Source organism: Triplophysa dalaica, chromosome 19 (genome assembly GCF_015846415.1).
Source record: "Triplophysa dalaica isolate WHDGS20190420 chromosome 19, ASM1584641v1, whole genome shotgun sequence".
NCBI lineage: Eukaryota > Metazoa > Chordata > Actinopteri > Cypriniformes > Nemacheilidae > Triplophysa > Triplophysa dalaica.
Window position 1 is genome coordinate 3,110,775 of NC_079560.1, and position 15,137 is coordinate 3,125,911.

A 15,137-nucleotide genomic window follows, 5' to 3' on the forward strand; every position below is an offset into this window, starting at 1 on the left:
TTACATCACATGGCATCATCATCACTGACATCACAAGCCCACCGGAGTGTGAAGTGTTAAGTGTCCATAAGAAGTCACTTCACAGTCAGAAAGGACACTTTTAAGGATACACTTTGAACTTTGAGAAATTAAAGGATCGATTAATACTACAATATCTTTGTTTTTGCAAGATTTTTTTTTTAATAACTGTTTGATGACTAAATGAAGTGGGTGGGCAAATATGAAAGTCCTTGGGATTCACCTTTAATACGTACAGTAAGGTGTGTAGAGATAACATTAATGTCAGTAAAACATGTGCCTTAAAAGATAAATTTGTTCTTCCTGACTATTATAGACACTTTAAATATGTAAATAAATTACGTGTTTGTCCTTTAGATTCATTCAGTACTTCATTTTGCGCGTTCAGTACACCGTATAAGGGCAGCAGGATGTCATTTGCCAATTTGTCGTGCAACTTTGTTACATTGATTATGACGTCATGGCACCTGTCCTAGGTCAGTTTAAATCTAATTCACTGTCTGACTGCTTTTTTCTCACCTGTGTAACTGAGATGAAGTTCTCACAACTCAGCTTCTCCACGTCTGACTACAACTGATGTGGCGTCCACGTGAGACTTCATGCATGTCCGCAGAGGGCGGGGCTTTGGGAAGAGGGGTGTGTCTTAATCGATTCTCCAGCATTATTAACAACATCTTCAATTATTATTTTCCAAATAGCTTTCAAACATATTTTTCATATCACAATAGACGAGCTCCAAAAAAGCTTGTGTAAAAATAGTTTAAGGCTGTTAAACGTTTTTAAAGTCATTTTAAAGCAAAAACAGACACCAAGAATGATTAAAAATTTTGATTAAAATGACACAGCTTATGTTGAAGATTGTTTGTCAATACTACAGAATTTAATTTAGAAAAATGATAGCATATATCTGTGTAGGAAAACGTATAACCAGCTGCTAATTCTGCAACACATGTATACTACAAATATTTTAACTTTTAACTTTCTGTACACACAAAATAGTACTTATTTCGCCAAAAAATTTGGTATACATCAAAGTATAATGTGATGAATGTTATCCCACAATGCAACATGCATGACCTGACTTACCATTTCCATAAATTTTATTAGCTGGGATTTTTTTTAAATCTTCTGTTTTACTGCCAAATTTCCCTGAAATCAACCAGGTTTACTATAATAAGATCATGTCATGATAGCGATTAAAATGTTTATTTTGCAAACAGCAGGTATTCTTCATAATATATGTACAGTGGTTTTAAGCAAAAGCATTGTGTTCTTTTCAGTAAAAGAAATACATTTCACAACATGTTTCATTTCAGATTTAATAATTTTTAGAGTGAAACAGAGGAGCGCAGAGTCAGAAGTCAAAGCAACATCACATCATCAGATTCATTGCATTCTACACGCGCACAATAATACAGACCTACATGCACATTTAAAAGAGTTTCATTCAGTTTATTATGAATCCATCCCATTTACTCCAGAAAAAGATCATAGCAAATAACTGATCTTTATAAAAATGATACTTAATGATCGATTTGGAAAAGGAATCAAGAAAATGTTTAAAGAGAACTGCAGTGACAGCAAGAATAAGCTGCTATGGTGAGAAGTAATAAGAACTCAACTAGTTATTGACAAAAAATTAATACATCATAGAGCATTACACATTCCGGTACTTCACGTACTTCAAGTATTTCATGCATCAGATTTATTTGCCGTCTCGTCCTTTTTTCTTCTGTTGATCTTGAAAGAAGTCATTGCACGCCACCGTCAGCGCGGCCACCAACACAACAAACTCGTTGAAGTCGACTTCGTTGTCCTTGTTGGAATCCAGATCGTTCATGATCTTCTCCACCAGATTGGGGTCCTTCTGAGACTAAAACAAAAGCAAAATGGAAAAAACGTTCAGTAAAGCATGTAATATATGATCCAGTCCTGAATGCTGATTGGTCAATGCAGGGCCATTCCAAAATATACATTGTAACATTTTGATTGGACCATTTGATGACGTTGAATCAAGATTTATCCTGTCCATACAAAAACCCTTAACATGTGGCACCAATAAAATCTCTTAAAAACACGGGTTTGATAGATCCTAAAGAAATAATTTAGGTTGCATATGAAAGTTTTTGCTTTTTGCATTGGCATTTTTGACCATTCTTTCAAGTGATCTCATTCAGTTGACTTAACAAGTACCCACCTCCAGACCATTCAGTAAAGATCATCAAATCCTGTGATCCATCCATCTATCCTGACATCCATTCCATATGACCACAACTGGGCAAGGCCCAATGGCCATGCGTTTCCATGGTGATGTTGGTAACCAATGAGCCGTGACTTTAAAACCATCAGACTCCATGAGCCTGTGGCTATACTGTATGATTGACTACCTGTGTGTGCGTGCGCGTGTCTGTGTGTGTGTGTGGGTAACACATCAAGCCAGCAGACACAGTTTAACATCTCACTCATTACTCTTTTGCCTTCTTATGTTACTGTACACACACCCGGGAGAGATAGGGCGTGTTGTGGGGAGAAAGAGGTGGGAATCTATATCAGGCTGTGTTCCAAGCAGTAATTGATGATGCGTAAGCAACAGTCTCGTACTGATGATGCGTGCACAGCTGAGACCCACATCCAAGGGGTGAATCTCACAAAAACATCAGGTCACATTAAACCACAAAAATGAAAATTGTATTAAGGAAATGAAAATGTAGCTTATTTTATAACCATTTTTATAACAATGTTTTGCTTGAGAACATTATTTTCATTATACTTAATCTTCATCATTTTATTCAAGAGTGCTTTTCATTACATTTTTTATATAAGTGTTGCTTTTATAATAGTATTTTTAAGTTTAAATCAAATGAGCATACACATAAGCATTAAAAACAAATACTGCTGAAGTAGATCCAGCATACAATATTCCGAAAATTATTTTTGTTAGGAAAAGATTATAGTTTTGGAGATAAATATGTTCCCAACATGTTACATGCAACACACAAGCACAAGGAAAGTGCAGATGTCTTCTATCAGAAACCCACATCAGACACAATCCGTTTACATGAACTCTCATTGAGGGTCAGGAAATATTTTCTAATTATTAATGACTTTTGCTTTCACAGAATTACATCTTATCTGATGGGAAAGAAGTAATTCACTGAATTCATTTCCTCAGAGTCTCCTTCGTTTTGCCGTCAGTTCACTAAGTGGACTGTGAGCAGAAATTACACCGGATATAAACTAAACAAACTCACTAAACAATCTGACGAAATTAACCAAATCATTATAAATAATCAACATGTTGGAGCCAAACGTTCACTCACATGTATAAAGAGCGTCTCTGTGTTAGATGTCAAATTGAGATTTTAAATCGTAATAGATGGAATTAAAGGATTATGTTGGCTTGATTTAACATTTGAAATGTTATGAGCTTTGAACTGCATGCCAAGAAACTCTCTCTCTCATTTTCTCTGTTTTAATAGCAGCTTTCATGTGATTCTTCATCATGGTCAACGGTTGAATGGATGATTTACGATTTTTCAGAACTCTTTTCATATAATAATGATAAACAGCAAGGTTAAGTCAATTGATTGTATCTTATTTCCACAACAATAACAAGGAATAGAACAAATGAAGAAAAACCTTTAGAAATCACTGGAGGTGGCTGCTGTTTTGAAAGATTGTGGATGCACATTCTGAAATAAACATTTCTGTACTGATACTCTAAAAAATCATTGCTGTCCTTTAGAAACCTTGGATGTCCGAATGTGCTGTTTTTCAGGAATGGAACTGTACATTTTAAATGATTAAATACTGTCTTGTCAAAGTTGACGAGCCCTTTTTAATATTTTTAAATATATATTTGTTAAACAAAGTAACAAACCATAAAATGATGACTTATGGCCAAAAATAAAGAAATCATGTAATATGGAGATATTTTGAGGTTTAAGAAGGACATGAGCGATATGCTTTATATGGTACGGAGTCTTAATGATCTATAATCATCATTATTCAAGTAAAAAAATATTTTATATAGTTTTTGTTGCACCTCCTTGTATCTGATTTGTGGCTTTTGGTCACAAAAATAAATCTGAAACAATAAACTTGAAATTTAAAAACTAATGTTAAACCAATGGATGTAATGTTTTAGAGTCAGATAATGTGGAAATAGAATAGCACTTTAACATACATTTGTGCTCTTTTTTAAAAATCACGTTGATGTCGGTTCAGATTTTCTTTAAGAAGAAACAAGAATGAAGAGAAATTCTGTTTGCTAACCATGAGGAAGTCGGTGAGTTCGCTGTTTAGGAGTTCCTTCAGCTCTCCTTTGTTGAGTTTGTCCTTGTCACCTTCATTCCCCGAGTAGTTGTGGAAGACCGTGATAAGTGCATCCATGGCTCCCTCCAGTTTACTGGGCATGGCTGCTGCAGACCACCTTTGCAGAAGAGAAGATACACATTATGCCTTAATTATTCTAGCCCTATATTTAGTTTCTTTTTAGAATAACAAACAAAAACTTTTTTCAAAGATGATTCCTTGAAGTACCTTCTCTAGGAGTACTATGCAAATACCATGGTAAATAAACAGGGTAATCACTCAGTACCGTAATATTTAACAAACTATCTGAACTATTTTAACAATAACAAGATTATTGTTTGTAAAAGTTAGTTTTCATTTATTTTAAGTGATTTAATTTAATTATAAGCAAAGAGAAATGGTAAAACTCACCTTGTTCAGGACAGAGATGTGAACTTTAGGCGTGTTCGCTAACAAAGTGTTTTGAGGAGTGAGTGAAGTTGTTTTTGAGATAACCTGTGCATGACAAGGACCCTCCTCTGTTGCCGTGACGATGTATCATAGCTCAGGTGTTGCACCTTAGTAACCCTGTGATTTAGATCCTCAACTCAGAACAAACACCTGCACCAAAAACACACTCTAAATCATAGAGCAATGGCCTCCTGAGAGCTCTGGGTGCACACACACACACACACATTTTTAATAATAGTATGTCACTGCAATATACAATGAAATGTGTTGCCGTTTTGTGCAATTACATTCAGCCAACTGGATTTCAAGTACTCACAAGTTAACACAAGGAGTACTGATAGGGATGCTTGTCTTGGAACGTTCATCAGCCATTATAATGTATGTCCCATGCTAATAAAAGTGCTCCGATTTCTTCTCATTTCAAGCCCTTGTTTGTTAGATCTGAAAACAAAACCATAACAGAAATATTATCAAGAATCCTTACTTGGTTGAAGCTCAATTACTTCATATTTCGGTTAAAATTATAAATCACAACTAGATTCTGAACATACACACAAAGACACATACTGTAAATGGCATGACACATTTTTTTTTTACAAAATAACACGTGTATTGACTTTAAAAGACAGTCCTCTGCAAAGTCAAAACAATAGCCATAAGCCATTAATTAAGAAGATAAATACACATTTTTGTTAAAAACAAACTGACTTTACAATGAAAACAGCAAATTTATATTCTACTTGGAATAATTGGTAACTGGAAGAAGTTATCGGAGGAAATCCTGACTATAAAACCTTGAATATGTATCTTGAATCTCATATATTCTTTGCTTTGTTGGTTTACATCATTAAGTTTAACACAAAAAATGCATGAAAAGGATTGTCACTACTAGCAAGGAAAATCACCGGTGCTAACAAATCAGTTGATCTGATTCAAAAGACCAATCTATTTTGTCTGATAGTACCCTTTTCAAGATTATTTATTCTTGAAAATAATATTTATAAAAAATAGCTCTAAAGCTATTTCCATACTTAATTCACATAGATAAGATGTTGATCACTTATGTTTTCATGTTTTATATTTATGTGTTGTGCAACTGTGGATAAAACAATTCGAAACTTTAATGGTGACAAAAAACTTAATTAGGATTATTTGCCAGTTTTTACTTTATCGTATTCCGTCAGTTTGGTAGACAGAAGGTTCAGTGCCTTGACTGGAAACTCGAGCAGCATCCTCCAAGCACAATCGTTTACGTCATGACTATTATTGCTGGAAGAAACAGGAGATGGATGACGTGCACAATGTACTTGTTTTCCCAAGACTAGAGCAATCCCATGGACTTTACTTATAAATACCACACAGTTTTGAGCAGCAAATGTTGTGCACAAATTCCTTTTTTTAAAATTATGAGATTTGTTTCTTAGTAGATTCATTACCATTTCCAAAATAAAAATGAAAAGAACAGAATAAGTGTGAATAGAGAACGTAACACGTTTCGAGACAGATCCTCAAAGGAAGAAGCCAGGTTTATTTTTGACCCGCATTGACCTGAGGGAGAGCAGGCGGGGTCAGGGTAAGGCTCAGGTGTATTCCTCTACCCCTCCAAACGAAACTGTTTTCCTTTCATTAAAATGATGAAACATTTCCCTTGCTTAGTGATTTGGAATAATTTAATTAATTTAAGTGAATTAATAGAAATAAATAATTTAGTCATCTATAAGACCTTGCATTCAACTTAACTGTTTTTAACATAAACTTTAGGAATTCACACAGCAGTTGTTAACACCATACTGCATATAAAATGGGAAGAAAAGTGGTGATTTTCTCGTGCTGTGAAAGCAGCTTCCGTTCTTCCGTTTTAATTGTGATGCGCTCCTGACCTCTTGTGGTGAAGTATGGTATAGTCCAGAAATCAAAATAGTCCAGAGTTATTGTGTCGTATTCCCACTTAAAGAGACAAATTTAAAAGTTAATAATTTTCGTCTTAGCTGCTTTAAATTGGAAGTAGATGAGTGGGCCCTACCAGGGATTCATCTGGTTTTCCTTGGTTTGGGCCGTTTCTCAATGCGTTATTCAGCGGTCTTGTGTCAGTGTTCTCGCTCTACGTCATCAATAAGCGTCAGAGTCCGGTTCCAATTGTTTTATGTTTCAGAAATACAAACACAATTAAAAAATTAAAGTCCGAGTAAAGTGACATTAAAATATGTGTTCAGTGTTCAACTAGAAAAGTGTGTTATTTACCACCCCAAATTTGAATGGAGAAACATCGAAGTTAATAAAGTAAGTCATCTAAATCTTGGAAAAATAAGCAGGACTGGGGGCGTGTCCGCTGTTGGCGCTGAAGCCCCGCCCACTCTCGTCGCTCAACCGCATCCTCTTCCTATGCCCTCATCCCCATGCCCTAAGCCCTTCGAATGGTTTGTCTCAGGAGTGAGAGTTTTGAAGATTTAAAGGGTGTAGGGGACCAATCAACTGTTTTTAGAGTCCCCTTCTGCGCACTACTTTTCCCATCATTCAGTACGGCCAGGACTACAAACCCCAAGCTTCTTAAAGGGACAATGTCCCGCAACAGTAAATAGTAATATGTCATGAACAACCAAAATTATCCGTTCTCCCCGTTCATTTCATTTGAGTAACAGTTTGCACATTTAATAATAAAAGAATAACCAAAAGGGATATTTTTTGGGGCCATACCATGGCCTGTGGTATGAGGGGCATCAATGACCGCTAGGGAGGCACGGCCCCCGAATACCCCCCCCATAGCGCCGGCACTGATCAGTTGTACCATTTGAAGTCCTTCATTCTGAAGGGCCCTTTGAGGGGGCCAGTTATGAGAACTTCGGTTTGGAACGACCCTTCAGTATGGCAGCCATGATTGTTGTCACTCCGAAGGGCCCTTCGAAGGGCGATATATCCCAGTTGTAACACAGGGCAAGTCCCCAACACAGTAGTCTATGGGCTCTGTGCATAAGCGTAGTGACGAACTTCCGGCGTTGTCAGAGGTCTGGATAGGCCTATCAAGTTTCCGGTTTAATTTTTAAAACGACTAAACATACCTAAACAACGACACGGGAAAAGCACATTTCTGTCAAAATTTACTTTTGACAAACACTAGCCGCTGTCAAAAAAAAGAGCTCTTGTTCCAAAAAGTTCCCGGGCGAAAAGCTTGTAGATTTCAGGTTCAGAAATAATATGCATTATTTGATTGTTGATGATTTGGATGGATGGTCTGAAAGCGCCGGACCGCAGGTTGAAACATATCCAAGATCGGTCCTAGACTTAATATTAAACCAGCAATGAAGATGATAAATACCATAAAAACCTCCCAAACCCAAATAATTCTAATGAAATGTGTTGATATACTGTGTTCACACACTCTTGAGTGGGTTTATACACCCCGCAAGGCAGAGGGGCAGACAGAGACCCACATAGAATATGTTGGGAGGACCCGACTGATGTTTCTTACTTTTTCGCAACAGTAATGACCATCACCACCAACTGACACGACACATGCAACTAACACAAGACCAGTTAGGGTTACGACTGAACGTGGTAGTGTCACTTCGTTCTTGCCCAAGCCAAAAAACGGAACTTCTGCTTTCAGCTTCCAAGTAGCAAGTGGCTCAGATGTCAGTAAATACGTTTACTGTACACGCACAGTCTTACTCCGATTATGCTTAATAAGGTGATAACAAGTAAGGTCAACAGGGAGGAGGGAGCAATTCTTGACAATTTTCTGGAACAAGGGGTCATGGGCGCACTCACTCACTCCCTACATAACACATCATTCAACCGGTCAAGAAAGCTGACAGAACATGTTGGCGTTTAGCACAAGACTTGAGTGCAATTAACTCATTAATAATATATCTGGCCATGATTGTGCCTTATGTGCCGACCGTGCATAATCCTATACCGCATAACCAAAAATGTTTTACTGTTGTGTGGATTAATGTGCTGCATTCTTTTCAATCCCCGTCCATGCCGATGCTCAGCCTTTGTTTGCGTTTAAAGGTGTGCTGGACGAAACTGGCTCAGAATTTCATTGTCGACCCAGTTGTCTTCTCTGCTGCGGTGAAACGTGTCCTGGACACCATAACCAACACGCCATCCACGCTATGTGTCCTGAAATATGACCTCATGATCTCAGCAGAAACTGAGTCTGACTGTTTACGAGCCTGAATTGTCGTTTACAATTTGATTGCGAGAGCTGGATTTAAAGCTTTAGACGGGAAATAGCAGCGAGTAAAACCCAAAGTCCATTACCTGGGCCGCATCATCAAACAAGGCCGTTTCGGCTGAAAAGGTGCAGCTGATAAAGACTATGCATACTCCTGAAACTGTGACACAGCTACAAAGCTTTTTGAAGTTGGTGAGTTATTGCCGTGCATGGATACCTAAAAGTTCATTGCATGCCTGCATGTCTTCATGCTGTTGCTGCAGCGGCAGAGACAGTTAGAATGTCACAGAAAAATGTGTTTAAGGGTATGAAGCAACAATTCTAGCCACAGAAACTTTGACTATTAAGCCAACTTCGGATACAGTCCAGCAATTCAAACACTGTATGGCTTATCCACATTGATAACTGAGGTATGATCTCATGATTGCATGAATGAAATTGAGAGCTGCGGTCGATCTAAAAGATACAAGATACAGTCCTGCATGGGGGGAACACTTGTATACAGATGAATCATGTTCAGAGCCGTATGATGGAGTGTGTCTGTGTGGATATGACATCCTGACACAGAAAGTAAGAGGGTGTATGCATATCGACTAAACTATAACTTAGCACAGGTTACGGAAATAATTGCATTAGCTTGCGAACTCTCATAAAGACACTTACAGTGTGGTCCAAGATTTTGCAAATACTTGTTTTAGACATAATTTTTAGACATTTTAGGATTAACCAATATCTTTTTGAGATTTGCTACGGGCAGTAATGCTGCTATCCAAACTGGCATTTATGAAAATAAATGGTCGTGTACAAGGAAATGACCCAGAATCCGTCGACAATAGAAAAGCAGATAAAAATTGGACAAATGGGCCGAGAACATGGAGAGTTTTTCCCTTCATTAGAGAGCGCAGCGTAGGGATGTAACAATGATGTCTGCACACGTATCATGCGTGCCAGACATAGACTTCAACATTTTGCAAAGCCAACAGAGGGTGACTTAACAGGGTCATATGGCGCGAACACATGATTTTCCACATCAGTTTGCGGTATGAGTTGACTAAGACCGGCCAAATGTATAAAGAAGTCATTACCGTCAGTCCAATTGTGTTGAAACCTGATGTTCCAAATATGGTAACCTAGAGTTTAAAAGGAACTTAGAGATTTAACAGTAGCCTAATAAATAGTTAAGTCAAAAGTTGAATTCCTGTTTGTAAAACATTCGCTTGGGGACCGATAGAGGTCGCGCTGGTGTGTGGCTGTTACTATAGTAACAACAGACTGCCTCAGCGCATTGGATTCAACTCAAGTGGATCAGTTTGCATGTCTAGTAAATAAGTTGTACAGTTAAAGCTCTACGCAAGTATTCAAGGAGATCAAGGAGAAATCCAGCTTTTTTATTGTTCATTCCAATTAATATCAAATTGCAGTCGGTTTGTTTTGAGTAAAGCCATGAAAACTAAAAAACACAGCCAACTAACACAAGAAAACATAAAACACATGATTTATCTAATTTTGGAATGCAATGTAAAATTGGACACAGTCAAGTGTGTTTTGTATGACTATTGGTTAACGTTGATTTGCTGCATCTTATGTGATCGGCTGATGCAAGCAAGAGTCATGTGACCTGCAAGAACTAACGCTACGCTTGATTTCTCTGTGAACCAGGACAGAAACAACAGCAGCAGTGATGAGAAACAATGCCAGTTGATAAAAATGATAAGACACAGATATTGTGTTAACATTAACATTTTATAGTATGTTTAAAAATAACCTCAGTTTACCAAAACAGTTTACAATAACAGAGGAGAGGCATAAACATAAAACTATTTATGGATAGAAACTTTAAGATCTGTGAATAATGGCATCTCAAATATTGATAAGAAAATGATGACATGTTGTGCTACAAAGAAACAAAGTCCACATTAAATTCAGAAGTAAGTCTCTATAAAACTTCCAGTTACAACCTAAAACGACAAATGATAGCACAAAATTTGAAAACAAAGTTGTAAAATGCTGAGGAATGCGGCTGTTTGCACGATTCCCTCTGATTCAATGGCTAATGGGACATTTATCAAATTGTGAAGCATACAATAAATCTAGCTTCTTAAACTATAGAAAAAATACTTTTGAGAATGGAGCCTTTTAACCATTTTTCTGTATCCTGCCTCATGCAAAGAATATATATATATTCCTTTTTTTTTCTTAACTGACAATGAATTAACTAGATAATATATAATTGAAAGTATATAGAATATTACAACATATTGAATCATACAGAAGTAACAGAAGAATTGCCGCTTCTCATATTGAAAGATAAGCAATATTTGGAAATGCATGATTTTATATAGCATTATATTTTCCAGTATAAAGCAGTCCAGTGATTGATTTTTTATTGTTCAGTTGCAGAAGGTAATATTTTTTGTTTAAATATAAAAAAGGCAAGAAAATAAAGGTAAAAAGTTCATTGAGAGGTTGTTTTGCATAAGCATGCGGAAAGTATTACTGACTCCATAGAGAACAACTCAGTAGTCGCCTGCCCTGTACTGATCTCTGCCATTCTGCTCGAACAACAAACCACAGAGTAACCCGACTGTAAACTTCCTGATCTGAAAAATGCAAAATCAAAGAATGATTCATATCTGTGAAGGAGTGACAGCAGATGATTAATGATGAGAGAAAATGAGAGAGAGAGAGAGAGAGAGAGAGAGAGAGACTAATTTTCTCTTTAAATAGATAGAAAATGATGCATTTTCTAAACAAATCCTGACAGATAAAAATAGGCATATTCATGCAAACATTTGGAATGTCGGTTTGTGGAAATGTCATGCTAATGATTTTTTATTAATGGGCTTTGCAAGGTGCAACAGGAAATGCTGTTGAGAAGCGTATTGCTCTAACATTCCGTTGCATGTTTCATTGTCCGTCTGTTATATAACAACCTAAAGCAGTTAGAATTAGGACACTTCCGATGCTCGAAGGCTTAAAGGACCAGTTCACCGAAAAATGTAAGTTCTGTCATCATTTACTGAACCTTTTGTCTTTATAAACCTTTTTGACTTTCTTTTTCCGCTGAACAACAAAGAAGATATATTGAAGAAAGTTGGTAACCGAACAGCACTGGCCCCCATTCACTTCTACTATACAACACAAAACACAATTTTTCAAATGTTATTTTGTGTTCTGCAGAAGAATTAAAGTCATACAGGTTGGAAATGACAAAAGGGCAAGAAAATTATGACAATTTTTATATTTGATTGAACTTTCACTTTATAACGGTTTGTTATGCAACGATTGCGAATGCTGTAATAATAAATAACACAAATAAGCTGGTCAAAGCTGGTCAAATGTTGAATAATTCTCCAAGCACCAATGAAAAGAGTGTTCACACACACCACATGCCATAGCAAGCGGAGGGAAGCGTGGGGGGTGAGAGAATAAAAAAGAGTTAGAGACGCTACAGATGCAGGAGGTGGTGCTTGGACAGATTTTCAGAGGCCTGTCTCACTTGGCATAGATCAGATCATTTACAAAAACCCACATCCTCTAAAGCCGCTCAGCCAATAGAAGGCAAAACAAGAGAAACTCATCACTGGCCGTTGTTAGCATCCTCAGCCCACCGCAGGACGAACAGCAGCCGGCTGTGGTGTCAAAACACATAGCTGGTGAGCTCGCTGTGTGCAGGTCCAGAAAGTATGCGCGTGGAGCCATTGAGCGGTGAGTTGGACGTCAGCAACGGAACCTGGGCTCTCTCCGAGCACTCCTTGCTGCAGCCCGTCTGGGATTACCTTCAGCAGAACCACGAGGGCACCTTGCGCTCCCCTCTGTTCCCCGTCGTCCTCTCTGTGTCCACGTACCTGGTGCTGGTGTTGTTCTTCACCGTGCTGGACCTGCTGGCTCCCACCTGGCCCTCCATCCGCCGTTATCAGATCCATCAGGACCGCACGGTCACCTGGTCCAACATCGGCACCACGTTGGCTCTCACCACATACAACCATCTGCTGTACATCTTCCCCGCCGCCGTGGCCCAGTGGCTTTGGCGACCACCCATGCCGTTACCCCGGGAGGCACCCACCGTCTCCGCCTTCCTGCTGGGCGTCGTGGGGTGCACGGTGGTGTTCGACTTCCAGTATTACTTATGGCACCTCCTGCATCATCGCGTGGGCTGGCTGTACCGAAACTTTCATGCGCTCCATCACCAGTATAGCCAACCCTTCAGCCTGGTTACGCAGTACCTGTCCGCCTGGGAGCTGTTCAACGTTGGATTCTGGGCCACGGCGGACCCCTTGCTTCTCCAGTGCCACTGTCTTACCGCCTGGGCATTCATGATCTTTATCATCTGGGTGTCCACGGAGGACCACTGCGGCTACGACTTCCCTTGGGCCATGCACCGGCTGATTCCCTTCGGCCTTTGGGGGGGGACACTGCGGCACGACGCTCACCACCGGCAGCCGGGCACTAACTTTGCCCCTTTCTTTGCCCACTGGGACTGGCTGGGGGGCACGGCCACCATGCCCCCTCCAATGAAAACGAAGCGGAATAGAGATAGAAAGGCAGCCTGAGGCTCTGTTTGTCCCGCTCCCTATCCCTTTTCACACTCTCTCGCTCTGCCTCTTAATCATCTCTTTAAAATCACTCTTGTCGCTGCATTCGTCCCGCCCTGTCTCGCACATTCTCTTTAGCTATTCAGCTATTCATCGGTCCACATGTCATTTTTCAGAACTACAGATCAAGTGTCTTACTAACAAACGAGTAGAGAAACGAGGTGAAGCATCCCCAACGGAAGCGCCTTGGTCCTCTGTGTTTGTTTGTTTGTTTGTTTGAATGTATAAAATGTCTATTCTTGCAAATTTATATATTTTTCTAAAACCTCGCAACTGTTCACCAATTACAGGAGGTTATGTGTGATATCTCAGGTTAGTAGTTTTGGCCTTATTTGTAGAAAAGTTCTTCGCAATTTCTTTTTTATGAAAAATCTTTGTATTGTGTGCGTACAGAATTGCTTGTATTCCAATGCTTCTTATTGTATTTTCACAAAACTTTATTCAATAAAATGCTATGTTCTTTATTAATCGGTGTGTTTTGGATAGTATGACAACTAGTGCAGTATCACAGCCACCGTCTGGTATCACAGCATCACCATATGTGACCCTAGATCACAAAACCCTTCTTAAGTAGCATTTTTAGTAAAAGATAAAAATCCATTGTATTGGTCAAAATGAATGATTTTTCTTTTATACCAAAAATCATTAGGATATTAAGTAAAGATCATGTTCAATGAAGATATTTTTTTAATCTCCTATCTTAAATATATAAAAACATTACTTTTGTGAGTGGATTGCCTGCTACAGTGACCCTGATAAACAACTTCAGAGGCAATTTTCTCAATGTTTCGATTTTTTTGCACTCTCTGATTCCAGAGTTGTAAACGATTGTATGTCAGCCAGACATTGTCCTATTCTAACAATACATCATCATACATCAATATAAATCTTATTTATTCAGGTTTCAGATTATGTTAAAATCTCAATTTCGAAAAATTTACTCCATAAGACTGTTGTCCAGGGTCACATATGAGTCTAAACATGAAAAGTTAGTTAAATATCTGAACACACATGTAGAACATTGACAAAGTCATGAAGCGGTTTACCCAAAAGGAAGTTGTGTAATCATTCAAATTAGCCTCACATTGCATTCTCTCCCGTGAAACACACAAAAAAGATCAAAGTCTATATAATTATACTGCCAAGATCCGAAAAATTATACAATGACTAGTTATACTGTATTGAATATATTTGTCCATTATGCATAATGTTCTAAATTGAGATTAAAAGGGATAGTTCACCCAAAATAAGAGTCTTTATCGTTTATTCATCCTCATGTCATTACAAAACTCTATGACTTTTCTTCCACAGAACACACACAAAAAATATATACATTTCAAAGAACAATGGTAACCGAACAACATTGGACCCCATTGACTTCCATTGTATGTACAAAAAAAGAAAACACTGAAACAAAAAGAGTCATGTACAGATTTTTGACCACATGATGGTAAATAATGGATGTATTTTTATTTTTTGGTTGAACTATCCCTTTATGCACAGAAGACGATATTTTGAGATGTTTTCTGTCCATACAATGGAAGTCAATAAAGGCCAATATTGTTTAGTTACCGACATTCTTC

The 15,137-nt window shown here is 38.1% G+C and overlaps 2 protein-coding genes across 4 annotated transcripts; one reads left to right on the forward strand and one right to left on the reverse strand.

Moving 5' to 3' along the window:
- Positions 1-1,651: 1,651 nt before the first annotated feature.
- On the reverse strand, positions 1,652-6,912 carry s100z (S100 calcium binding protein Z). Of its 3 annotated transcripts, XM_056731306.1 has the most exons (6): positions 6,806-6,912; positions 6,663-6,729; positions 5,099-5,223; positions 4,744-4,932; positions 4,294-4,450; positions 1,652-1,891 (listed from the first exon to the last, which is right to left on the reverse strand). In XM_056731306.1, exons 5-6 carry the CDS (start codon positions 4,432-4,434, stop codon positions 1,724-1,726), a joined length of 309 nt encoding a protein of 102 aa, XP_056587284.1. In that variant the 5' UTR covers positions 4,435-4,450; positions 4,744-4,932; positions 5,099-5,223; positions 6,663-6,729; positions 6,806-6,912; the 3' UTR covers positions 1,652-1,723. The 3 variants fall into 3 exon arrangements, with proteins under 3 accessions (XP_056587284.1, XP_056587285.1, XP_056587286.1); XM_056731307.1 differs by having other exon boundaries at positions 6,663-6,832; XM_056731308.1 differs by lacking the exons at positions 6,663-6,729; positions 6,806-6,912 and adding an exon at positions 5,949-6,475.
- Positions 6,913-12,418: 5,506 nt separating this feature from the next.
- Positions 12,419-14,022, forward strand: ch25hl2 (cholesterol 25-hydroxylase like 2). The gene has a single exon (XM_056731246.1). It carries the CDS (start codon positions 12,646-12,648, stop codon positions 13,510-13,512), a length of 867 nt encoding a protein of 288 aa, XP_056587224.1. The 5' UTR covers positions 12,419-12,645; the 3' UTR covers positions 13,513-14,022.
- The last annotated feature ends 1,115 nt before the right edge of the window (positions 14,023-15,137 follow it).